This window comes from Macrotis lagotis, chromosome 1 (genome assembly GCF_037893015.1).
Source record: "Macrotis lagotis isolate mMagLag1 chromosome 1, bilby.v1.9.chrom.fasta, whole genome shotgun sequence".
Lineage (NCBI taxonomy): Eukaryota > Metazoa > Chordata > Mammalia > Peramelemorphia > Peramelidae > Macrotis > Macrotis lagotis.
The window spans coordinates 583219749-583247561 of record NC_133658.1 but is presented as its reverse complement, the minus strand read 5'-3'; the positions used below and the strand labels follow the sequence as shown (position 1 = coordinate 583247561).

Here is a 27813-nt window from a genome sequence, read left to right as displayed (position 1 = left end):
GGTCAAAATCAGCCTTTTATGCAATGAAAAGTCCTTTCTTGAGTCTCCCGGTGGCCTTATCTTCTTCAAATAGAGAGTTACCTTGAAAAACACATTTCCTGGCATTGAGAAAAAGGCCATCGTGGCATTAAGGAAAGTGAGAGAGAGAGGTGGGGTCAGTGAAATTAATCAATCATTGGTTGGTCTGTAATCCAGGTGCTTTGAATTATGTAAAACTCCATATAGATAAGAACTCTAGGTTGATCCTTCTAATCTACTGTATTACTGGCACTTAAACAAATTGAGACTTTTTAGCAACTTCCATTATCTTGAAAAGCAAATTAGTGGACCAATATCTAAGAATAAATAAGAAATTCCCAGGAAGTCAGTTTTTTAATTTGTTTTTCTTTATGAACAAAAATCTATGTGAGAGAGACAACATGCACATTTACAAGTATAGGCAAAATAAATGTAAAATAACTTCAAGGGGAGTGGAGGTACTACTATACATGACAAAAAAAAGAAAGATTTTTTCTTTTCTTTTTTTTTTTTTAAGGATTTTGCAAGACAGATGGGGTTAAGTGGCTTGCCCAAGGCCACACAGCTAGGTAATTATTAAGTGTCTGAGACCGGATCTGAACCCAGGTACTCCTGACTCCAGGGCCGGTGCTTCATCGACTGCGCCACCTAGCCACCTGAAGAAAGATTTTCTAAACTGTTCCTAACAATTATTTTTTAAATTGTTATTTTAAAAAAAGATTGAACCTTGCATTGTTTATTTTCTTGCTTGTCTGCTTTTTTTTTTTCACAGAAAGGTCCAACTGGTGCCCAACAGCCAGCTTGGGAGATTCTGGATTTTCATCACTTTCATCAGTATACTCTGCCTTTCTCTCCAAATGCTGGGAAACCTCCAACAGATAAGGTAGTGTGAGGATGGAATTCTATAGTTGAGGAAGTTAACTTAGTATGAACCAATCATTAAGAAAGGCCATAGTATCTTTCTAGGTCACATTCACGCTGTAACCAGCGCAGGTTCAAACACCCTGTAGTCCTTTAATCATATTTTTAAAAGATGCATAAAAAAAAAAAGACTCAAGTAAAGGATCAGGAAGCTCTGGGTTCATTCTTTTCTTGTGACCTTTACAATGTAGGTCATAAAGAAAAACACCTATAGATCAAGAATATTGTGAAGATCAAGTCAGATATCATATGGAAAGCACTTTGCACCATAGAAAAACAAACTGATTATTTAAACTTTCTGAGTCTCAGTTTCCTTATCTATAAAATAGGGATGAGATTATTACCTCAAAAATCAATGTGAGGCTCAACATCATTCTTTGAAAAGAGCTTTGCCCATACAAATGTCAGTTGTTGTTGTTGTTGTCATCATTGGGTTTATCCAAAACATTGATCTTCTCCCTTTCTAACTGCAGTTGCAAACAGGAAATTAAACATCTTGTCCTTCAGCAAAATATCAACCTCCAACAGACATCCCAGGTTCAGAAGAGCCGCAACTCCACATTGTCTTCTCACCCCGTGAGCAGTGTTCCCATTAGTCCCACTGAAATAACCCCAACTCAAGTCTCCCTGCAGAGAATGAAGCAACACCAGGCACTCAATTCCCCTTTGCAACTGCAGAATGACCTGAGTTACCCAGAGAAGAATGCCTCTGATGATCCATGGTGGCTTTCTTACATCCCCAAGTATCTAAAACCTTCATCATGGGGTTCTAAAAAAGCAGCCAAAGGCAAAGGTTGGACTTCTCCTTGGATCAAGAGCTCTGGGGACCTTCCCAAGGCTGCACACATCATGAGTAAAGAAAGAGAACTGGGAATGGAAATTGAAATGGTTGTGAACTCAGCAAGCAGATCCTTTGATTCAGTAGGTGGATTCCAACAAAATCATCCTCAGGGCACAGACCAAAAATATGGTAAATTGTTAACTGATCTAAAAAACACCACTAGGGTCCAACCTCAAGGAAGACTTCTGAGGCCAAAAAAGTCATTTAAGGGTCAGTTAACAAAGCCCAGGACTCCAGTTTCACCTTTTCTGACTCCTAGTTTGCCAGATAGCCTTACCTCTTCCCAAGAGGCAGTCTGCACACCCAAGACCCACATCTTTTTTCTGAAGGTTCACAAGAGTGCCAGCAGCACCATAATGAACATCCTCTTCCGTTATGGAGAACAACGAAATCTCACCTTTGCTCTTCCTGTCAACCAATACAGTCAACTCTTTTATCCTTTCTATTTTGTGGCTGAGGTGGTAGAGGGATTCACAGATGGCACAAGTACTTCATTTGACATCATGTGCCACCACATGAGGTTCTTGCAAAAGGAGGTAAGTCCCAGGAATTTATTTATTTATTTATTTAGTTAGTTAGTTAGTTAGTTAGTTAGTTAGTTAGTTATTTTTAGGTTTTTGCAAGCCAAATGGGGTTAAGTGGATTGCCCAAGGCCCTGCAGCTAGGTAATTATTAAGTGTTTGAGACCAGATTTGAACCCAGGGACTCCTGACTCCAAGGCTGGTGCTTTATCCACTATGCCACCTAGCTGCCCTGATTACTCCACCTAGCTGCCCCAAGTCCCAGGAATTTAGAAAGGGGAGGGAAGAAAAAAATTCATATATACATTCTTTTGGTCTCCATCCCTGACTTGTTGATGTTGGAAACTCAGTAGTTTAGATGCAATTATTTGTTCCCTTGCTGTTCTGAGCAAATACAGGACATCTAGATGGATACAACATGGATCTTATCTTGAGAGGACCCCATTTTGCAGATAGGGAAAATGAAGTTCCAAGAAGTTAAGTAACTTGCCAATCTGACAGCCAGTAAGTGACAGAGCTAGGATATATATTCCAGGTGTTTGGATAAGGCTCTTCCCACTATGCTATCATACATTTCACAAATGATAGCTTCACAAATCTTAGAACTAGAAGGGACCTCCAATGGTTAGTTTCCAAAAAGATGAAGACAATTCAACTTTTAAAATCCCTCTAAGAAAGACCACATTGTATCAAACAATGATTAAACTAAGAAGCTTTTTCTAGCATTTTAACCTAAATCCCCTCAAGTCAAATATGAATCCATTTCCCTGCATCAATTTCTTCACCTTTACTTTCTTTTTTCAGGTTCAGAGGGTCATGCCAGAGGACACCTTCTATTTCTCCATCCTCCGAAATCCCATTCACCTCATGGAGTCATCCTTCATGTACTTCAAGGGTACTTCATCCTTTTTCAATGCCAAGAGCCTGGATGACTTCCTAAATCACACAAGCCAGTTCTATGATCCCCTGAAACCTGACAGTCATTACAGCCGAAATCTCATGACCTTTGACTTTGGTTTTAACCACAATGGAAAGGCCTCCACCCAGTACATTCAGTTGCTTGCCCAGATCATTGAAAACCAATTTGACCTTATCTTGATTGCAGAATATTTTGATGAATCAATGATATTGCTAAAAGACGCCCTCTGCTGGAGCCTGGATGATGTCGTGTCATTCCCCATCAATCAACAAGATGCTTCTTACCGTTCTCCATTGTCTTCTAATACCATTCAGAAGATCAAGAGTTGGAACAAATTGGACTGGGAACTCTACCTTCATTTTAATCATACCTTCTGGGAAAGAATTAACCAGAGCATGGACAGGGAGTACCTGCAGCAAGAGGTGACTGCTCTGAGGAAGCGGCGGATGCAGTTGGCAAAGACCTGCCTCCAGGGTGAGCAAAGTGTCCATTCTTGGGAGATCCAGGACAAGCTGCTAGCCCCACTGCAGTATGGAAAAGCTAGAATTCTTGGCTACAACTTAAAGCATGGACTGGACAGAGCAACAAAACAGACCTGCCAGAGTCTCGTCTTGCCTGAACTCCAATATAGTGAAAGGCTATACAAGAAGCAATTTCCCCAAAAAGCCCTCCAGCTCATCCAGGCAAAGAAACGCTCCAAGGCCCATGGCATGAAAAAGCAGAGATCTTTCAAGGGCCATTCCTAAGCATTTTAGGGATCTCTTTTCTGATCCAAGTTGTGGTTGATTAAGAACCAGGAGAGGATACTGGCATGGGTTCTTATGGGCCATCAACATAAAGCAGTCGTGTTCACAAGGTCCACATGCTCTGGACACTGTTGAGTACTGAACATCAGTTGAATAAGTTACAATCTGGGATAGATATCTGGATAAACAACCATGTGGACATTAGCTGGATACATGAAATAGTAAACTCAACATGTATGAGACTCTTTAGTAGTTGAACATGGGGGTAAATACTCTCAGCCAAACAGAAATTTGAATTTTTTTCATTCTCTCTCCCTGATGAGAGAAGAAACAATAATTTATTCCTTTTGAAGTACTAAACAAATAGATCTCAGATTCCTCAAAATACCTAGAAGATCTAAAATTATACACACACACACACACACACACACACACACACACACACAAACACATATATGGAATCCTGAGTGCTGCAATCCAAAAACTATATACTAAAAGATATTTGGAACCTCTGCCAGGCACAGGTTTTTGGTAAGGCTAAAACTGAGTTTTGGTTAAAATAAGATCATGATCTTCAAGTAAACCCATAACAGAGATGATGACCAGATAAAGAAAAATGTCATGACAATTTAAAAAGTGAGCAGTTATAAAAATATTTCTGAAAATGATGATTAGTTAGGAGAGTCTTCCATGACCAGGAAGCAGAAAAAAATATTTGCTGCCTATTAAAGACTTTTACATTACCATTTCTTGGTATCATACTCAGGTTTCTTTTTAAAACTGATGGAGATGCAAATTGTCATAAAAGTGGTGGATGGACCTTTACATACAACAGTTCCCAAGCCTAGAAATAATGTCTTTTTTGCCTAATTGGATCAGTATCTTTGCCACCCCAGGGAGAACTCATAGACACTAGACCATTTGCTCAGCAAATCAAGAAGGAAAGAGGCAAATATGATTAATCCGTTGTTTTTTCTAGATTGCAAAGCTGTTTTCAAATGTGCGTTCTCAAGAGAGCAGAGATATTCAACAGAATTTATCAGGGTTCTATGAAATTGGCAACTCCCATTTTTTCAGAAAACTAAGGTTCAAAAATAAAAAGGCAATTTATAGTCACATACCTAAAGTGATTCTGCAAAGGAGAATGTCCTGCCATCACTTAACTGTTCATTCAAGAGGTATTGAGTACCTCCAGGGCCAGTACTGTACAAAGTGGCATATATATGTGTGTTTGTATGCACATACATACATATACACATTTATGTGTGCATACACACATATATGTTTCCATATCCAAGGATGGAAATTTCCTCTGATGATTAAGATTGGAAAATTGTAATTTAAATAGTTGCTTGGGAGTCATAGAGATTAAGTGAATTGCCTGTGGTCACACAGAGCTAGTATGTTTTAGAGGCAGGACTTTTTAGAAGCAAAACCTGAACCCAGATTTTCTTGCTTCAAAGTCAGCCCCTTTATTCACTATATCATGGTGACTTGCACTAAACATTAAAAGACAATATATCTTTTAAAGAGTCTAGTGAGGAAGACAAGATGGGAATTCATAAAGCAAAGTAATAAAATCACAGGCAATCTGTCACATAACTAACCAACTGTTCCCTACTTGTCATTCCTACTTGTCATTTCCACTTGTTAAATGCAATCTTTGTGCCCTAAAGTTTTTCTCCCACTCATCTGTTCCCAAATTCAATTCTCCATCCCAATCTTAACTTTCCCATGATTTAAATGGCTGCCCTTTTGTACTACTATTTAATGAGTCTATTATGTGCAATAGTCTAAAATCTGTAGCTTCCTTCTTTTGTATCCTTTCATTCTCTTTACAGGATGCCCCCACTTAAAAATACTCCATCTCCATGATCATAATCTAATTAATTCCATCTATCATAGTTTCTTCCATTTGCTTCCCATTGCCTTTCACATTAGATATAACTTCCTCATCCCTACATTAACATTCCTCCAATAACCCCCTTGCATTGCCCTTGTCCAGATTTCTTGCTTTTCCTATTTACTCTTTTCAGCCTCTTCTTACTCCCTCCAGCATGCACATTCTCGGAAAATACTAGGGATACCCCCCCCCTTCTACCTTCTCAGCCTCAGTCACTTCCTAATGATCTATTCAGAAGACTCACATGGTTGGTAGCAAAGTTTGCCTTAGTCAGACTTCACAAAACATGCTTTATAATCTTTAGTTGATAATGCTTCCCCACAACCTTGAAATAATCTTATACTTACTGCATATATGTTATATGTTTATTTATCTGTGCATGTTTTTTTCCTCCTAGTAGAATGTAAATTCCTTTAGAACAGGGACTATTAAGATTTTTTTTTGAGAAGTCAAAAGGAAAAAGAGAACTGAATTAGAAAAGAATTAGTAGTTTGGAAAAGTACTGTTTTCTGGAAAAAATGTGGAGGAAGATATAGACTAAAAGATGGAAGAACAGAGAAAGCAGCAAGAGAAAAGAATAAGGAAAGTAGAAAAAACAAGGAAGGAAATATAAGCCAAACAGTTAGGATGACAAAGAAAAAAATCCATATTAGGGCAGAAAAAGCTCATGGATGAACTTAGAGGGTACAATTTCATATCATAATGGGGTGGAAGTAGGGAGATATGGAAGGGGAATGGGCAATAAGGAGCTTGAGGCAATTTGAGAAATTTAGCCATCAATGGGGTAACATTAGACTATAGTTAGTAGGAGTTGTGTAAAAGCTTAAAATGTTGGACAATGGAATGTGGAATGTTTTGGCAGAAAGGAATAAATCATCAAAGCTATCAGAGATAGGGGCATGGGGACAAGAGCTAGGTCTTTCTGGTGGTAAGGGGAGACTAAAAAGGAAGTTTTAGAGAAAAGAAAAGACATGTGATTGGAAAGGCATTAATAACTGAGATGAAATGATGCAGTTGATTATTTAAAGGCCAAGAGAGGATAGATACTGGGCCCAGTGGGAAAAGCAACCTTGAATAACAGATAAAATGCTATATTTGGAATAAGGAAAATAAGGAAAAGGTTCAAATCCCACTACTTGATGCTTACTAGTTGTGCTCAGTTCCCTCAGTTATAAAGAGGGAATAATAACAGCATTCTCACCCAACCATCAGGTATTGTGCATATCAAATGGGATAATGCATATAGAGTACTTTATAAATCTTATGCTTATAAACCTCTAAAACCATTCATAAATTTGAATGAATGATTAAGCATTTAAGTGTTTTCTATGTGCCAAACACTATGATAAACATCAGCTATTACTATTGCCTCTCCCATTCTTATTTTTTTATTCCAATTCAGGCAAAACAGGATTTTCAGTTTGCTACTTATTCTATATTTGCAGAACATGCAAGTAGGTATTATAAGTACAAACGAACCAAGAAAAACCCTGGATTTGGATGTGAGAACATGATAAGCATCACCCTCAAGGGATGTTCCCAGAATTTCCCATTCGAAGAATAACAGGATATCTGTTCAGAAAGAGACATCAAGAGACCATCAAAGCCTACCATCCTGTACCAGAGGGACATACCTAACCAATTTCAGAGAAAGAGAGACACTTCCAGGAAATAACGCCTTCAATGGCATAAGCAAAGACATGGGGAGTTTCCATAACATAATAGAAAATATCAACAATCCTGCTAATCAGGAAATTTCCATAAATTCTATCTTAAATCCTTCTGTCCTCCTACACAAAGTCCTACATGTTCCAACAATCAGTAAGTTCAATATCCTATTCAGTTTAACATTCTAATCCATTCAGGAAAAATTAGAAAGTAGAGGTGAGCCAGGGTCCCAAAAGAAGTTAAGATTAGCTACATCCATTCTTCCCTTGGTGACTTTGCATACATGGGTGCTAGATGATTCTCCCCACTCTTCATAAAATCAGAGTTAGAGCTGAGAGAGACCTTTAAAGATTATTCAGTCCAACTCTCCTATTTCATAGGTAAGAAAACTGAGACCCAGATATGACAAGTGACTTGTCTAAGGTCACACAGGTTTTAAGTTGCAAGATTGCAATGTGAATCCATATCGTCTAACTTCAAATCCAGATTTCTTAAATCCTACCATCTTTCAAAAGTCAGTCGAAGTCCCATCTAATTCCATAAAGCTTTTCTTGACCATCCTGGCCCATGGCAGCAAATTGAATGAGAATATTAAGAATGAGAGGACATGAGTCAGAATTCTCAATGTGCCATGTTACCACTTACTATATGGCCTTAGGGAAATCACTTCCCTTTTCTTTTTTTTTTCTTTTTAACCGAAATTTTATTTTTCCAATTACATAATTTTCAATTCCAATTCCAATGGTAGTTTTTCAACAATCATCCTTTAGCAAAATTATGATTCTACATTTTTCTACCACCTACTTCCCTTTTCTATACCTCACTCTCCTCTATTTCATTTTATAGTTTATATATTTATATTCTTGAGAAAAGACACAGTGGTAAAATGGGGGAGTTTAGACCATATGGGCTTTGACATCGTTTCCAATTCTAAGTTTTATGATCATAGGAGTGGTCAAGATTACCTGGTTCTGATTCTGAAGTGAATTCTATGGTCCTTTCCCTAAATTCCTGTATTATTTATTCAATGTATAGTTTCATATGCATGTGTCCTCTCTGACTAATTTCTATGCATCCTTTAGGAAGGGACTTTGGTTTATACTTCTTTAGATCCCTGAGTCCCACTAAGCTCAGAGCACTTCTCATAGCAAATTTTGATAATAATGATAGAGATCTGGCTGCCATGTTTTGTGCTATAATCCTAAAAGACAGATAAATTATTTTGCCCTGTTGGTCTCTTGGTCTTCTCATTCCCAAGTCAATTTGCCCTAACTCCCATTTCTTCTCTGTATTTTTTTTTTTTTTGGAAGTCTTAAAATAGTTTTGGAAAGGCAAGGGGCAACCCAGACCTTTCCTGAAATAATCAATCCAATCCATATACAGTACCTACTAATCTTCCCCAAGGAGGCTACTCCTACCATAGCATGCACGAACCTACTCAGGAACTATTTACCCCAACTCTGAGGGAGACCTTTCCCCCAGAATCTATCAGGTTCTTGTCCCTTAAGGACAACTATCCTACAATTCATGGCTTATAAACTAGTAAATGCTTAACAACTGAGTCTCCAGAATACCTAGGATACACTTTAAAGTTTCCTCTGCATTGTTAGTCTTTTCTTCAACACTTTCTTAAGTCTAATCAAGCACAACAATAAATAAATCGAGCCCTAATTTGTATTTGCTGGATTTCCAAGATGTAAATATTCACACTGAAATTTTAACTATTGGCTTTGGGACCTAGTTGGTGCTGGGTCCAGCATGCCCAGGACTCCGCTGAGTCACCATCCCAATCATATCTCATAAGCCCCTCCACATGCTAACTGTATTCCACGACTTACAATCATAGGGGCTTAGGGAGGTTGAGGAGACTCCCTTCCTTGAGAAGTCTCATCACTGCCCCTCTACTTTTGGATTTCAGACACCTTCATCAAACCTCTGGGAACAAAGAAAACAAACAGGTTTAGTTAGTATTTTAATAATTTCTTCCCACCTCTAACCCCATCAAGGGCCATACTTTTGTTAGGAGAGAAGGAAGAGACTCAATGGAGATTTCATGTATTTTATTTAACATATTAATAACTGTATTTCAACATAATCAGCATTCTTTTTATCCTATGCATTTTATTTTGTGCATTTAAAAACACAATTCTGGGGAGGGGAGTCCATAGGCTCTACCTAATTCTCACAGGAGACCTCAACCCAAGGAAGTGAAGACCCCTTGCTCAGTCTAGGGGATCTGATTGTATACTGTTTGCTGCCTGAGAACATTCTCAACCAGCTCAACTGATTTGGAAATATAAAGTCAGTCATGTTTTCCGTGGTTCCTTTCTTCTTTAATGATCCATTCACCCAATCAAATGACAAGCCAAGGAAATGGGCACACCTGTCACAATCTAGTAGGACCAGAGCAGCACCAATCTAGAGCTGTGGGGGACCTCAGAGCTCATCTAATTGAAACACCTTCATTTTGCAGATGAGGAAACTGAGATCTAGAAAGTTTAAATGACTTGCCCAAAGTCACCCGGGTAGTAGTAAATGGCAGAGGCAGAATTCACACCCAGGTCCTCTGACTCCAGAACAGTTGCTATCATGCCATTTTCTGACTGGGTTCTTCTTTCCCCCTCTTGGTACTTTTCTCCTGTTTCTGTGTCCCATTGGGCATGGAGGCTGGCTTCCCCTTGGGTACCCGATACTTGCTCTTTTGATAGTAAAACAGGTTTCTCTGGAAAAACCGGGGAATGTTGCCCTGATATAGTAGGACTGCCACTACCATCCCTGGGAAAAGAAAAAGATTTTATGAGTAGTCTAGGGAGGCCTTTGAAGTCACCGTCCAGCTTGTCTTATAAATACTCTACCCTTGCAATACAGGTTTCCCCTCTCCAAGACTCCTCCAGAGCCTCAGTGAGATAGAGGAGACCTGGGGTTCTCTAAAGCTAATTAAGGGGGCAGTTGGGTCATGCAGTGGACAGAGAACTGGTCCTGGGATCAGGAGGACTTGAGCTCAAATTCAGCCTCAGACACTATATTTACTAGCTGTGTAACCTTTGAGCAAATCACTTATCCCCACTGCCTTGCAAAAAACAAATAACAAAATGCTAATTAAACTAAGAGACCACAAACCAAGCTTAATGGGTCCCAGCGATAGACTGGACTGCATTCTAGCTCAATATGAGAAGCTCCTTAATAAATTGGTCACCAGAGATGGATGTTTTTGGTTAAACAGATCATGAAAGTCACTTGCAAAGCAGCAACAAATTCCTATCACCATCTACCAGTGACAGAGAGAGTACCCACATGGGTGTTATCACAGATCCAGTCCGAAAATACAGAGGTAAACATATGTGTAAAGGATGCCATCCTAGAACTATTGATCAGGAGCTGAAAGGAATTTTAGAAGTTGTCTAATCTAATCCCCTCATCTTCGATGAGGACACTGAAACCTAGGGAAATTAAGTGACTTGTACACAGTCACTTATGATATAGGCCTTCCTCAGTGGGGAGTATCCTAGATCTCAGCATGGCTTTATATGGCTTTACTTTTCCATGAGTTAGACCTTTATATTAATACTTGAAACTATTATTAAATACTATTCAGTTACTCAAAGGTTAAATATTCAACATTTGGTAGTCTATGGTTACCAAGGTATATATTTCTCAATTTCCTTTTGGCCACATAAGTTTTGGCTATTTCACTGCTCCTTCAGACCCACATCAGAGGGTGAATGGGAAATATAAGATAATGTTTGAGACATTCCATTTTGTTTCTTACTCGTTTCTTAGTCTCATAATAGGGAAAGGTATTAAAATTATTACTCTAAATAATGTGCTAATCCACTGGCCCAATTGCCCTCTGGCCCAATGAATCCAAAGTTTAAAAAAGGCAATTGCTTTTATATATATATATACCTATAGTCATCAAATGCACTGAGAGGTGAACTTATGGTTTCATATATTCATATAGATATCTGTATAGTCATATATATACTTATATATGTTTGTTTTACATATTCATTGTAACCTGTAATTACTTATATATTTACATATTTAGTCATAACATACAGGAATTTGTATATATTTACACATAGTTATAGTCGTTATCACTATATATATAGACTTGTATGCAAACTTAGAGATTCCTATGTTTGCTTATATAAGGTACAGATTAATTTTTATGTATATGTTTATTTTTACCATCATTGTATTGACATATCTATATGAACTTCTATTCATGTTTATATATAGCCATTATATAACTTACATATAGGAACAAAAACAGCATGAGTTACATGTGTCAGTTAGAGTATATACTATTATATGAATTTGCATATGTATAGATTTTATATTGTTGTATATTCTTTTATATATACATATATATATAATATTTCCTAAATATCATCTGTCCTAGAAATATCTCTTACTACAAGATCATAGGATCATTATATTGTCATGCTGGCTATATAACCAGAAGATACGATTTCAAATTCTGTCGCTGCTACTTACTAAGTGACCTTGGGCAAAAGACTTCATCAAAGGACCTCAGTTTCCTTTTCTTTAGATAATAATGCCAATAATGCCAACAATACCAACAATAACTAGCATTTATATGGCACTTTAATATTTAGAAATTGCTATATAAACATTATCTATCATACAATGACCTTGAGAAATAGGTGTTATTATTATCTTCATTTGATAGATAGGGAAACTGAGGCATAGAGAGGGACTAGCTCAGGGCTACTTAGCCTGTAAAGGTCTGAAGTTAGATTTGAACCCGGATCTTCCTGACTCTAGGACTAACACTCTATCCACTGTACCACCTAGTAGCCTCCAACTAGGGCCTTGGATTCTATGGTCTCTAAAATTATTTCATTTTTTTTTTTTAGGTTTTTTGCAAGGCAAACAGGGTTAAGTGGCTTGCCCAAGGCCACACAGCTAGGTAGTTTTTAAGTGTCTGAGACTGGATTTGAACCCAGGTACTCCTGACTCCAGGGCCAATGCTTTATCCACTATGCCACCTAGCCACCCCTATTTCATTTCTTAATGTGTGATCCTCACATTGCCAACTGTATCCTCAACAGATTCAAATCTACAAACTTGATAAAAATGTTTGAAACAGTCCCTTAAGCTTTTCTTACCTGTAAGAGGGCCTAAGCAGTAGACTTGTATGTAATCTGTTAAAGTATTTCCAGAGCAGTGAAAAGTCACAGATGATGCTAGGGCAGGGTTGAAGAAGGCAGAAGTGAATGGACCAGCTGTGGAAAAAATAATCCAGAGTGACCAGGTTCTGTTGGCTTGAAGTGGCCTTTCCCTGTTACTATCTCAAACAATCCTCAGACTCAAAGGGTCCCTGGAAAGGATCCCTCCCCATAACTAACTTGTAAAGTAATTTCAGACCATGGACTCCATTGTGGATTTGCTGCTTCTTCCAGGGATGCTGGCAATTAGATAACACCTAGGTCTCCCTAGAGAACCTCATCCACCTCTCCATAGTCCTAGTTGGAGAGTTTACCACAAAGAGGAAAATGTGAGATTTTTTAGAATATTGTCCTGCATGCACCACATCAATCAAATAGATAACTCAAGATAACAAATTTGGTTCTAAAGTACCCTGGTCTACTTAGCAGCCTTGAGAAATTCTGATTTCCTTCTCATTTATTCTCTCTCCCCTTTTTCTCCAATACAAGAAACTAAAGGGAAAAAATGTTTGCTTGCACAACATTAAAGCCAACTAATCTATCTCAACATATGTGCAAACCTACAGTCTAAAAAGGAATTCAATTTCTCAGTCTAGTTTTTCCCTGAGAAGTTCTAAGAGGAGTAGAGTTATGAACTCCAACCTTTCTTTCCCCCATAAAACTGTCCACCCTTTAAAGGGGCAGCATGATAGTTACACATTTCATAATAAAGTATTGAATTTGAAATCTGGAAGCCTGGATTAAAATGCTATGGCAGACATCTAGTTGTTGAAGCATGTCACTTAAATTCTCATAGACTTACTTTCATGATCTGTAAAATGGGGGAAAGCGGGTGTGTTTACATGTACATTAGGAGTAAGAAAAGAACTTTGCAAACCCTAACAAATATGTTTGGATTATCCTCTCTCAGCCCTACTTCCATTATGCCACAATGACACTGTGCTAACTTATAATTAACAATTAATAATAAATAATAATCTGAGAATTTATTTTTTAGTCCCTAAACCAGGTAACTCTACTTTTGCTCCCAATGTTTCCCCGGATCCTTAAGAGTTATCCCTATAATCTTCCTACCTGTTCTATCACTGTAATACAACTATCTGTTTTCCTTTTCCCTCTCCCTCTGCCCCAAAGTATGGTCTGACTTTTCAATTAAATTGAATAAAAAAATTCATTTGGTTTGGAGAATTTCATGATAGCCCTTGAGTTAACTGAATCATTCTGAAACTAGGGCTGGGAATCACTTCATCAAAAGCTAAATGAATGTAAGATTTGATTCTTAGCCCCCTCTTCCAAATAGCAAAACAAAGCCCAACAATTTCTTTCTTTCTTTCTTTTTTTTTTTTAGGTTTTTGCAAGGCAAACGGGGTTAAGTGGCTTGCCCAAGGCTACACAGCTAGGTAATTATTAAGTGTCTGAGACCAGATTTGAACCCTGGTACTCCTGACTTCAGGGCCGGTGCTTTATCCACTACGCCACCTAGCCACCCCAAAGCCCAACAATTTCAAAGATTTCCTGACTTTCTTTTTCCAATTCTTCCTATTCTACCCCCACTATATACACACATGCTATTTTCAACTACCTCTTGGTCACCTGCACTATGCCCAAGAAAACAATAGAAAGCAAATGATCAAACGAAAATCAACAAATTCTCTTATTTCTTAAGACACACTTTGCTTGAATTTCATTAGACTAGCTGATTTCTATTATTTCTATTTCTATTCAAATGAATACTTTTCTCTCCAGTAGGATAACATTTCTTCCAGGGATAACCTCCTCCTCCTCCCTCTCTCCACCTGCCCCTGGGCTTTCAAGAAAAAAAATTCTCTCACCTGTATAAGCCAAGATGGTGACAATAAGAGCCACAGCTGTCACTCTGTAGATAAAAAAACTGTTCTGAAATATGAGTAGAGTTAAATGGAAGACAAAAGAACAGGTGGCTTCCACCAAGGTGCCCTGGGCCACTGATGTCCGGAGGGAGGAGCTGCAGTCTCTGGCAATCAGATTCTGGATTAGATGAAAATCTGTCAATTCCCAGGACCAATAGAGACTGGTCAGAATGCAGCTAGCTTTCATCCCCACAAAATGAGCCACCAGTTTGACAGCTGTAGTCCACAGAGAAGACTCCGCCAGTAGGAATTCCTGGACAGACACCGCTGGGTTGGCAGAGGCACCATCAAAAGACACACCATGGATCAAAAAAAGCAGGAAGAGAAGAGTCAGGACCACATCTGGGCCAATGCCACCTCCCCAGGGCCCGATCTCCACTAGCATCCTTAGTTCTAGGCAGCAGGCACACAACTGGAAGGCACTTGCCAGCTCCCCTGCAAAGTTGCTATAGATTTTCTGGGGGAGAAACATCTTGGAAACTCTTCTGGCTCCTTCACAGAGGGTCACGATAATAAAAAAGAAGGAAAGGGAGACATTCAAACCAGCCATCCAGAAATCTTCACTAGCTAGGAGAAGCAAGGGAGTGTCTAGAGAGTACCACACCAAGAAAGCAGGTCAGGAAACCCCACCTCTTTTAACATAGAGGTGGATATTAAGCTAACGTGGCAAAACTAACATTTAGGTCCACAAGGTCAAGGAGGCTGGAGAGAAAATTCACATATGGCAAGAGGTGGGCAGAGCACACCCCAAGAATGTTTTCCCTTATCAACAATCCCATCAGTCATTTGACTTTCAAAAACTTCTTTCCCCTTGAACTAAAATGTTCCAACAGGAGAGAGCTACCTGTCAGAGAGGTGGCTATCCAGACAAGAGTTGGTGAGTCACACCACAGTAACTGTCTACTTTTTCTATTAACCTGGAAGATCAGAAATAGTTTGCTTAAAGCATCAGACACGCAAAGCTTAATATTCATTATAAATAAAAATAGTACTTTCATTCATTTCCGACTTCTGGGCAGTGACCTACCTGATACTTCTGAAATACTGAGAGTGATACAAATACTGATGCTCATGAATACTAGCTTTATGAAAGGGGATGTATGAATTTTTTTATAACCTTGATGTGGGGAGACAAAAGAGACTGCTGCTAATTCTGTTCTAAAAAGCCACAATAAAAACCATGCTATAATTTTTTTTTAAAGTTGCTTATATTCAGACAGTGCTTAGTGGTCTATAATACACTTTTCTCACAACCTACTGGGGTAAGTCAAGTATGTCTTTTCACTCCCATTTTACAGACAATGAAACTAAGACTTAAACAATATTCCCGGGCAGCTAGGTGGTGTAGTGGATAAAGCACCAGCCTTGGAGTCAGGAGTACCTGGGTTCAAATCCAGTCTCAGACACTTAATAATTACCTAGCTGTGTGACCTTGGGCAAGCCACTTAACCCCACTTGCCTTGCAAAAACCAAAAAAAATAAAATAAAATAAATAAACCAACATGCCCATGTTAAACTAGCTACATTTCTAGAGAAATTACTCAAAAGTACATTCAAACTAACATAAAAATGATCGATACCATAGCTGGAGTGTGCTGAAACAAAAAAAAACAGTCTTTGGAAGAGCAAAAATAAAATTGTTACATTATTTTTAATCAATGTTTTTTCTTCCTAGAAATTTACTTTATGACTTATTTCCAAAAAATAGATGACCAGCCCAGAATACATAATTAGCATTTATGTGACATTTAAAAATTTGTAAAGTACTTTATATATCTAATTTCACTTAATCTTCATAATAACCCTGTAAGGTACATATTCATTATTATTATTATTATCCCCATTTACAGTTGAGGAAACTGAGATAGAAATTAGATGACATGATGGAGGACACTCAACTAATATCTGAGACAGGATTTGAACTCAGATCTTTCTGACTCGAGGCCCAGGGCATCATTTTCATTGCCAATATTTATATAACATTTACTATATATCAGACACTGTGCTAAACATTTTGTAATTGCTCTCATTTGATTTTTACAAAAATCCTGGGAGGTAGATGCTATTATTATTCTTATTTTCCAGACAAAGAAACTGAGTCAAAGGGAAGTAACTTGCCCAGAGTCACAATGCTAGTATTTGAGGTTGGGTTTGAATTCAGGTCTTCCTGACATCAGACCTGGTGGTCTATCCACAGAGCCACCTGGCTGCCTCCGAGCAGAGGCCAAAGATGGACAAGTCAGAATTACTTCTAAGTCAATGCCCCTCTTGCCAAAGGTTTTCTACTTTGTTCCATCCATAGGTCTGGGATACTCTTTTTGAGGAAGATCCTTCCTCCAAGGATATAGTTCCACATCACAACCATTTGATTTCTCCATTTCTTCCTTTACAATCCAACCAACATGCTGAAGGTCTCCCTCTGGATCTCTTGACTTTACGTGGACAGCAAGGGAGTACACAAGATGGTGCCCAGACTAGGTATGACAACCTCCATTCTTGCCAATGTCTAACCAGTCTCCTTTTTTAATCACCTCTCTTTGATATTGTTTATGCTATTCATCCTGTTCACATCTTCCTTGGCCTGTTCACACACCACAAGCATCTTCTTTGTCTTTTAGGGAAAATACAGCTTGAATCTTTTAGAGATTATGGCATTCTGTGATTTGCAAATGTACACAGCATCATCAAAGGCATCATGATCTTAAAAAATACAAGCCTTTGTGCTAAATAAGGAACATTAAAAATACTGGGGGTGGATAAGTGGAGCTGTGGATAGAGCATGGGCCCTGGAGTCAGGAGTACCTGGGTTCAAATCTGGTCTCAGACACTTAATAATTACCTAGCTGTGTGGCCTCGGGCAAGCCACTTAATCCCATTTGCCTTGCAAAAAAAAAAAAACCTTAAAAGATATTTTAAAAAATTTTTAAATACTGCATAAGCTTTTGTGATTAAAAATGACTTCAAAATTTTTTAAATGACTTGAAATCAGGTAATTCTCCACTGATTAAATGACAAAAGAAATTGTGTTATATGAACATCATGTAAATGAAAAAAATCACAGAATTATAGGGAGACTAAAAAACTATAGAAGTCTTTCCCAATCCCTCTTAATTCTAGGGAATTCTACCTGTTGATTATTTCTTAATTATACTAAATAATTTGTGTATACATAATCATTCTCATGTTGTCTTCTCCATTAGACTGCGAGCACCCCAAAATAAGGGCAACTCCCAGTAGGTGTTCAATAAATGCTTACTGATAATAAAGTAAATCAAATTATGAAAAAAATATACAGAGTTATAGAAGTTCAAATGGAAAGAATACAAAAAATCAAAAGTGAACACTGTGTCAGTATAATGACCAATGCTGACTCTGGGAAGAGTTGAGAAAGACACCCTTTCCTCTACACCGAAGGGATAAAGGCTCATTCACTGAACCCCTTTTCAAAAACAATTTGTTACAAGGACTAACACAATGGGGAGAAATTTATTAAGAAATTAATGTAATACAATAATATTGATCCTAATAAGATCAAAGAATTTTTTAAATTAAAAAAAATTAAAGCACTACACAATTTCCCAAAGGCAATTAGGAAATTCTTCTCCTAGTCAATTCTGGAGTCAGTTTGATATTCACTGGCAGTCTAAGATATATGCCACTGAGCAACCATACTTATTGGGTTGTCTATCTTGCTGCAGATCAGTTTATATCACAAGAATTTTTCATTCATTTTTTTCCCAAGTGGAAAGTTAGGCTGAATGAATACTCTGAAATGCTCCTATACTTGATGGAATCAAGTCATCCAAAAACTAGAACATCTGGAGGACTTTATCCTTCCATTTGGACTCTGCAGTTCTCCCTAATAGTGGTAAGTATCTTTGGGAAGTGTTTTAGGACATGCTGGATATGAATAGCTTCCACGTTGGACAGTATCATCTCAGTTGTTAGCTCTTTCAAGACTTTGATGTATTCAGGGAAGAAACGGAATGAGGGAAACTTTGAAGGGAGTATCTTAGTTACAAAGTCAAATATTTTTTGACAAGTCACCCCCCCCCTAAAACGGTGGCATCTTGTATACACTGGTCTTTTTAGTCAATCAAGAGGGTGACTAAAGAAGTGGTCTACTGGAGAAGAGTATTTGTGAATGCCTCCTATTCCCTTAACATCATTTCACTGTGAATACCTCATATGTGTAAAGATTATTCTCTAAAGATTTATTGGAGATGAATAGATACATTTCTTGATCCCTTTTATACTAATAACATAATCATCCCCTCTCCCCCCCTTTGAGAACCTCAAGATTGTATTGACTCTAGTACGAGTCTTTTCTGTTCTTGTCTTTATTTTCTTTAGTATAATTTTTGTTTCTTCCTGAAGCAAAACAGGACTACAGTGTCAATGGTCAAATATGCATATTGGAGAGAACATGGCAAGGTGAAGTGTTAAGGAAAACCTGGATTCAGATTCCACCTCTAATACTTTTTAGTTTTATGATCCCAAATGTTTCAATTTCCATATATATATATATGTATATATATATATACATATATATATATATAATAAGAATTTAAAATATCCAGAGTATACCTCACAAGGTAGTTGAGACTTTTAAGCCAGTATATAAAGTCTAATTATTTTTATCAGCAACATTCTTATTAGTAGAGGAGAAAGTTTATGGCAAACCCTTAGATTCAACAATATTCTTATTAGATCTGTATTCCAAAGAGAGCATAACAAAGTAGGAAAATCCACATGTACAAAAATATTTATGGTACCTTTTTTAATCGTGACAAAGAATTGGAAATTGAGGGGATACCAGTCAATTGGGGAATGGCTAAACAAGTTATGGTATATGAATGTTATGAAGTACTATTGCTCGATAAAAAAACATGAGTGACCAGAGTTCAGAAAAGTCAGTAAAGACTAGCATGAATTGATGCCAAGGGAAGTGAGCAGAACCAGGAGAACCTCATACACAGTAACAACAACACTGTGTGATGCTCAACTAAGATGGACTTAGCTCCGCTTGGCAGTTTAGGACAATTCTAAAAGACTTGTGATGGAAAGCATATCCAAAAAAAGAAAAAAAAAAAAACCTTGGAGCTTTAATGCAGATCAAAACATACCACTTTCACTTTTAAAGTTTTTTCTTCCTTTCTCATGGTTTTCCCCCCTTTTAGTTCCAATTCTTCTATCACAACATGACTAACATGGAAATGTCCAACATGATTGTAATATATGATCTATATCAGATTATTCGCTGTCATGGGGTGGGGGAGTAAAGGGCAAGAGGTAGAAAAATGTGGAACTCAAAAGATGAATGCTTAAAACTATCTTTGCATGTAATAGGAAAAAAAATTCAAAATTTTTTTTAAAAAATCAAGTATTGGCTGACTTCTAGGTTTTCTTGATCTTGTGATTATTGATTCATATTGGTTTAATTTTCTTGGATAATTATGATGGTTTATAGTAATGCCTGCTCTTTTATTTTCTTTCTTTAAACATTAATGGTAAACAAACATTTATTAAGTGCTTACTGTCACCACTGCACCAAGCACTGAGGGAAGGAAGGAAAGAAGGAGAAGAGAACTTATTAAACACTTATAGATCAGGTACTGGACTAAGAGCTTTACAAATTATTGCTTGATGCTTACAACAGCCATGAGGTAGGTACCATTATGATCCCCATTTCAGTTAACTGAAGCAAACAGAGGTTAAATGACTTGCCAAGGACCTGGGGACAGAATTGAACCTAGTTCTTCCTACTTGAGGCCCAGTGCTTTATCTGCTCTCAAGAGGCTCACATTCTAATGTGGGAGACAACTTGTAATAATTATGTAGATACCATGAATATACAGGTGCATGTACACGAAAAGTTAAGTAAGACTTCATATTTTTAGGGTGGCGTTTCTCCTACTACATGCACAACTCATTTTTATTCTTCCTTATAATTTGGTATTGTGATCTTGCGACTAAGAGTCAAGGGTTTCATCAAAAAGCAGATTCAGAAATGACTCTCACATTAGTAACCAGCCTTTTCATGTCCATTAATATAATCATCTTCTGTAGTCTCATCTGATTGTGACATCCAGCATCTGATTCTCTTCTTTAGACAAGTTCAATCTATAAACTTTGGGTCTCTCATTTTTTACTCTTGTATCATGATTTCCAACACATTTTTGGCTATGAAGGGAACTGAAAAGTAAAGTATATGTAAATTTGAAGATCTATACTTGCTCAGTTTGTAACCTCATTAGCTCCTATGGAGATAAATCATTATGAATTATGAATCATTATGAATCCCCATATTCATGTAACTCCCAGTTTTATATTATCTCTTGATCTCCTCATTGTGATTATTGATATATATGTATATGTTAAACTCAATCACTTATTAAACATTTTAAATTCAAATTCTCACAAGCATGCTAAAGTCAATATATTCAAAACAGAACTATCTTCCCTCCCAAAAGCTTATCCTTCTTCTGAATTCTAAATCTATTACTATTAAAGTTAGCACCCTTTTTCCAGTCATCTAGGCTGATAACCTACCATCCTCAACATCCATCTCACTATCATATGCAATCAATTACCAAATCTTGCAGTTTCTATCTTCATAGAATCTCTCAAATACATTCCCTTCTGGCCACTTTAATAGCCACCATCTTAGTTCAAGCTCTCATCGCCTCTTGCCTGTACTATTGTAATAACCTCCTACTTGCCCTTACTAGTTCATTTCTTCCCACTCCAATTCACCTGCTTTATAGTTGCCAGTGATATTCCTAAAGTGCAAGTTTGCCTATGACACCTCTCTACTAAATAAATTCCCATAGCCCCCTATTATCTATGGGATCAAATGTACACATCTTTTTGGGGCACTTTAAAGCATTTATAATTTGGCCTTATCTTTCTAGTCTTGTACACATAATAAACACATTCTGCCATTCATTTGCATTGTCCATCTTGCTGCTCCTCAGATATGACACTATTTCTTGTCTTCATGGCCAAGGACAAGCACTGGGAATACAAATACAAAGAATAACACAAGTATGTGTATGTATGTGTACACACAAACACACTGGAGAAAAAGACTGGTTCAGCTTGGATTTCAGCATGGGGATTTCCATAATGTAAAAAGGAGCCTAGATTGATAGGCTGAGTCAAAAATATTAAGGGTTTTAAAAGGCAGTTTAAATTCAATCCAAGAGATAAGAAAGCCATTGGGAATGAGTAAGGAAGTAGTATAATAGTTATGCTCAAGAAAAATCATTTTGGCAACTGAGTGAAAGATAGATGGGAATGGGAGATATTAAAGGCAGAAAGACCAATTAGGAAGCTATTGTGATCATTTAGGTGAGAGATGACAAAGGGCCCCTAACTAAAATGGTGAGGAAAAAGGGGAGAATGCAGTGGTATAAATCCCAAGGTTGGCTGTGAGATGAGGGAGGGTGAGAAGAACAACATGGAGGATACAAACCTAGGATACTTGGAAAGATGGTGATGTTCTTAACCAAAATAGAATACTGTTTTCTAACTATGCTTTGTCCAGACTCTTGCAAAGTTGACATTTAAAACCAAATGTCAAACTCTATATTCATTCATCTTGGATTTCATTTTATTAGATAAGGCTCAAATCTCACCTCTTCAAATTTGATAACATCTTGCTTTCATCCAAGTTACTGATAAAAATGTTAAACACAACAGGGTCAAAAAGAAATACCTGAAGCACTCCACTAGGGACCTCCCAGATAATACTTAGATAGCTACAGCTTGGTTAGTCAACCAAAAGGAACAAGAGACACAAAATAAAGGCTAATAATGACAAAGGAATTCTTGTTTGTAAAAAGACTTTTAAATTATCTAATCTGTTTGGGATAGGAATTTCAAACTTTCAAGCCATGTTATCTGTGCTAGGCAAATTTCTAAGAAATAGCTAAAAAACTCCCTAAAAACCATCTTTTTCTTCTTAACCATGTAAAACAGGTTGTAGTTATGGTGGAGCAACCAGAGTTGGCCCTAGAGTTAGAAAGTTTTGAGTACAAATACAGCCTCAGATACTTAATGGCTGCATAACCCCAAGCAAGTCATTTGACTATTTGCTTCGGTTTACTCATCTGTAAAATAGGATAATAATGCCTACCTCCCAAATGAGAGTAACTATAAAGTGCTTAGCATAGTACTTGAAAGGGAGTAAGTATCATATATGTGTTAGATATTATTTTGATCAGTTGGGTTTTTCTCCATGGTTCTTTTTCTCATCCAACTCAGAACTAATGCACTGAATCCAGTTCTAATATATCTTTACTATCCAAGAATAGCCAAAATTGTTTTTCATTCTGCCAACTTTCACTAACCTCTGATAAGAGATGAAGCAGATAACAAAGAATAGAACTCTCACCATATTTCCTCAGTAACTGTAATCACAATGTCAAAATTTCAAATTATCTGAGAAAAAATAATTAGATCCTCCAATTTAAACCATTTCTACCTTCTTTTCTCATTTAACTTAGCAGAGCTGCAAACAAGAAGTAAAATAGTTAGCTTTTGTTTCTGTACATTTTTTTGACTATGCTTCCATATAAGTCATCTAATAATGAAATGAACCTTCAAGAAAGACAACTAAATATTTCCCCACCAAAGTGAGCTCTTCTTGTTTCATGGTACTGCTAAGCACTGGCAGTGCCAGGTACAATACACCAAAGCTTTTAGAATTATCAATACCCTGGTTAAGAAGGATCACCAATGTTGCATTACAGAAACCCAAAATTGAGACACTCCCAAAGCACCATAAAACTTAAGATTCAATTTGCAGAGATGCTTCAACATGTTTAATATGGAGGGTGGTGTAAAAGTTAAAAAAAAATCCTAAAGCAGGTTTTCATTTGAACATAGAGGGGACACTATTCTCTGGTGCTAGTCTGAGTCATAAAACCTGGATTCAAAGACCTTAGCTCTGTCACATTGTAACCTTAGGACTCTTCACCTCTGTAGAACTCAATTTACTCACCTGGCTTTGAGTTGGGGGGTTTAATGCACTTTAAGGTCCCATTCAGCTTTAGTCTAGGATTAATCCTTAGAGGTCAAATCTAATCTACATAATTTTACAAATGAGACTGAAGTTTAGAAAGGTGACTTGCCTAGTAGGGTCATAGTTAGTCAAGTCTGAATTTAACCAGGATTCACGGTTTTCTCCCTCACTCCCCAAGTTATATGTAGGAAACAACTGCTGTCCAGGCCCCTGAATCCACAATGACATAACATTTCTTCCCACTTGGCACCAGTAGCTAACATCTTGGAAACAACTTCTTGTACAGGGGCAGCCCGGCAACTGATCCAAGTGCTACAGGCACAACTACTGAAGACTCAGAAAAGAAAGTTCTTGCCACCAAAGTCCTTAACATTGTGTCAAATGGTTCAACATAAGAAATGGGTATTGGTTCATCAATAGAAATTATGTTAAAGGAGGCAATCATCAGACTTCTCCCTCTGACTTGTAAAAACTTTTCATTTGTGTTGTCTTCCCCATAGGAATGTGAGCTCCTCGAGAGAAGGTAACATATAATGCTTTGCCCAGTTAAGTGCTTAAAAATGAAACTGCTCCAATAACAGTAGGATGTAAGGGTTCTGCAAACTCTTCCCTTTCTGATACAACAAACAAAGGGAGCACATGCTCAAGAGAAATATTATGGAGGAAAACTTGATTGTGTTATTCATGAATTATAAACTAGGCTCTAAACAATATGCATCACCAAAATACAAGATGCATTCAGAACTTGAAGATCATTGTTAGCATTTTCTATAATCTCCTCCTTCCCTATGCCCACTACTAAACTATAAAGTGTACTACTCATAAAAATATGTAACTTTTCTGTATGGCACATTTAAATAGACAACAAGCTCAAATTTCCTATACAATCATTGGTAAATACTCTGTAACGAGTATAGTTTTCCGTTATGTGAACCACTTTTAGGTGTGTATACACACATAATATATTATACACAGTACATTATCCATTTCTATAGAAAGTGGAAGCAAAGGGAAGAATCCTGGGCATTCCTTTAACTGGTGTGTGTAATAATCCTCATTTTAATATAAAACAAGCAGTCATGGTCATTCATCCTTCCTCCCATGTGGGTGAGGAAACTCTTTCCTAGTTTCCCTGTTCTCATAGCCACAGAGCAAAATGTCTTATTTCATACATCTCCAAAGCCAACAGAGTAGTAAGCTTCTGCCCACCTTTTAAATATCCTGTTTTCCTGCTTCTTAAATTTATATTCATGCATGTATTCCCTTTTTCAAATTCATATCCCATGGAGACTTACTTGAATTTTAAAATGCAAGTAGAATACTGGGAGAATACTAATTGGTACTGCCAATTGGTAGCAACAATTAAAAATGGTCTGATGTGAAACAACTTTCCTCATGGAGTCAGGGTATAAGATGTATGGACTTGTGACCCATGAAGCTCTTTGAAAATTGAATTGAAAAAATGACACAGGGTGAAGCAAGTCTCCCTTATAGAGGTATGGAGATGTGTTTATACCATGATCCATGAAGAGCCATGAAAAATTTATTCCATGTTACTTTTCATAATGGAGTTAAGATGTATTTCTTCTCTATACCATGAGAGAATATATATATATGAAGAATCCATGTAAATGTAAGAGAAAGTTAAGCACAGATTCTTATGCAATCTATCTTGTGTTAATTTTAAAATCAATGAATAACAGTTAATAAAAAGAATTTTATAAATACCTTGAAACAAGCTGAAAGATTATTACCATTATTACTGAAGAGAAAAAGGACTATCCTGAGAAACATTAAAGAATGTCAATGCACCTTAATCATTATTTGCCATTATTGAATTGAGACTGAGCTTCCAGGTAAGTACAGGCATATCTGAGAGATAATGTTTCAGTTCCAGATCACCACAATAAAGTGAATTATCATAATACTCACACAAAATTTTTGATTCACTCGTACATATCAAAAGTGATGTTTTCATTATACCAAGTATACAATATTATTATTCTATTAAATGTGCAAGTTAGCCTTAAAAAATACCTATCTTAATTAAAAAAAAAACTTTATGGCTAAAAAATGCTAACCATCATCTGAGCCTTAAGCAAATTGCCATCTTTTTAGCTAATGAAAGATCTGGCCTCAATGTTGTCTGTTGACCAACCAGAGTAATGATTGCTGAGGGATGGGGTGGTTATGGCAATTTCTTAAAACATTAATTAAGTGTGCCCCAATCAGTTGACTTTTCCTTTCATTTTAACACTTAAGAGGTCATTGATGGGTTGTTAATAGGTCTAATTTCAGTACTGTTCTGCCTCAGGGAATACAGAGGCCCAAGAAGAGGGAGTCAGATGGAGCACTAAAAAAATACACATTTATCTTAATTGATAAAAGATAACCTTAATTGGTTATCTTTTATGGGCATAATTCATGGCACCCCAAAACAATTACAATAGTAATATCAAAGGTCAATAATCAGAGCTCACCATAATAGATGAAATTTTTTAAAATGTTTGAAATATTGTGAGAATAACAAATGTGAGAGACACATGAGCACATTGCTTGATGCAGGATTGTCACAAACCACAAATTTGTAAAAATGGGGCAGCTAACAAACTCAACCAATCTTTCTGGAGGGCAGTCTGGAACTGCCCAAAGGGCAAAAAAAATGAGCATACTCTTTGACCCAGCAATAGCACTACTGGGTCTATACCCTGAAGAGAAAAAGGGTAAAAACATCACTTGTATAAAAATATTTATAGCAGCCCTGTTTGTGGTGGCAAAGAATTGGAAATCCAGTAAATGTCCTTCAATTGGGGAATGGCTTAACAAACTGTGGTTCATGGAACACTATTGTTCTATTAGAAAACAGGAGGGGGGCAGCTAGGTGAAGCAGTGGATAGAGCACTGGCCCTGGAGTCAGGAACACCTGAGTTCAAATCCGGCCTCAGACACTTAATAATTACCTAGCTGTGTGGCCTTGGGCAAGCCACTTAACCCCATTGCCTTGCAATAACAAACCAAAAAAACCCCCAAAAAACAGGAAGGATGGGAATTCAGGGAAGCCTGGAGGGATTTGCATGTAACTGATGCTGAGCAAGATGAGTAGAACCAGAAAAACATTGTACACCCTAACAGCAACATGGGGGTGATGGTCAACCTTGATGGACTCGTTCATTCCATCAGTGCAACAATCAGGGACAATTTGGGACTGTCTACAATGGAGAATACCATCTGAAAAAGCCATTCCCCAATTGACAAATGGTCAAAGGATATGCAAACGCAATTTACAGATGAGGAGATCAAAGCAATCCATAGCCATATGAAAAAATGCTCTAAATCATTATTAGAGAAATGCAAATTAAAGCTTCTCTGAGGTACCACCTCACACCTCTCAGATTGGCCAGTATGACCAGGAAGGATAATGATTGTTGTTGGAAGGGATGTGGGAAATCTGGGACACTATTACACTGTTGGTGGAGCTGTGAACTCATCCAACCCTTCTGGAGAGCTATTTGGAACTATGCCCAAAGGGCAACACAAATGTGCATACCCTTTCACCCAGCAATACCACTGCTGGGTCTATACCCTGAAGAGATGAGGAAAAAGGGTAAAAACATTACTTGTACAAAAATATTTATAGCAGCCCTGTTTGTGGTGGCAAAGAATTGGAAATCCAGTAAATGTCCTTCAATTGGGGAATGGCTTAGCAAACTGTGGTATATGTATGTCATGGAACACTATTGTTCTATTAGAAACCAGGAGGGACAGGATTTCAGGGAAGCCTGGAGGGATTTGCATGAACTGATGGTGAGTGAAATGAGTAGAACCAGAAAAACACTGTACACCCTAACAGCAACATGGGAGTGATGTTCAACCTTGAAGGACTTGCTCATTCCATCAGGGCAACAATCGGGAACAATTTTGGGCTGTCTGCAAAGGAGAGTACCACCTGTGTCCAGATAAGGAGCTGTGGAGTTTGAACAAAGTGCAAGGACTATTCCCTTTAACTTAGAAAAAAACAGATATCTTATTGTCTGATCTTGTTACCTCTTAGACTTCTTGTCTCTTCTTTAAGGATATGATTTCTCTCATATCACACCCAATTTGGATCAAGGCACAGCATGGAAACAAAGTAAAGACTGACAGAGTGCTGTCGGGGGGGGGGGG

General features: G+C 37.5%; 2 protein-coding genes across 4 annotated transcripts in view; one reads left to right on the top strand and one right to left on the bottom strand.

The window, feature by feature from the left end:
- The window catches only part of LOC141505561 (galactose-3-O-sulfotransferase 2-like), a 24605-nt gene extending 17407 nt beyond the window's left edge, over positions 1-7198 (top strand). The window contains exons 2-4 of the mRNA XM_074211490.1: positions 791-901; positions 1413-2316; positions 3106-7198. Of these exons, the coding sequence (XP_074067591.1) occupies positions 791-901; positions 1413-2316; positions 3106-3966 (1876 nt within the window). The 3' untranslated portion in view covers positions 3967-7198. The remainder of the gene's footprint in view (positions 1-790; positions 902-1412; positions 2317-3105) is intronic.
- On the bottom strand, positions 565-27813 carry LOC141507275 (aquaporin-12-like). Of its 3 annotated transcripts, XM_074214786.1 has the most exons (5): positions 20643-27813; positions 15466-15538; positions 14565-14888; positions 12673-12789; positions 565-10312 (listed from the first exon to the last, which is right to left on the bottom strand). In XM_074214786.1, the coding sequence occupies exons 1-5, from the start codon at positions 20694-20696 to the stop codon at positions 10125-10127; spliced, it is 756 nt and encodes a 251-aa protein (XP_074070887.1). In that variant the 5' UTR covers positions 20697-27813; the 3' UTR covers positions 565-10124. The 3 variants fall into 3 exon arrangements, with proteins under 3 accessions (XP_074070887.1, XP_074070886.1, XP_074070885.1); XM_074214785.1 differs by having other exon boundaries at positions 15466-27813; XM_074214784.1 differs by having other exon boundaries at positions 566-10312; positions 14565-15538.

Bases quoted from the DNA above. Each gene is read 5' to 3' on its own strand.
- LOC141507275 (XM_074214784.1), bottom strand. From the start codon at position 15,171: ATGGCTGGTTTGAATGTCTCCCTTTCCTTCTTTTTTATTATCGTGACC. The intron at 12,790-14,564 runs GTGAGAGAATTT...TTTTTTCCACAG, and splicing joins CACCATCTTGGCTTATACAG to CTGGTCCATTCACTTCTGCC. The intron at 10,313-12,672 runs GTAAGAAAAGCT...TTCTTTTCCCAG, and splicing joins CTGCTTAGGCCCTCTTACAG to GGATGGTAGTGGCAGTCCTA.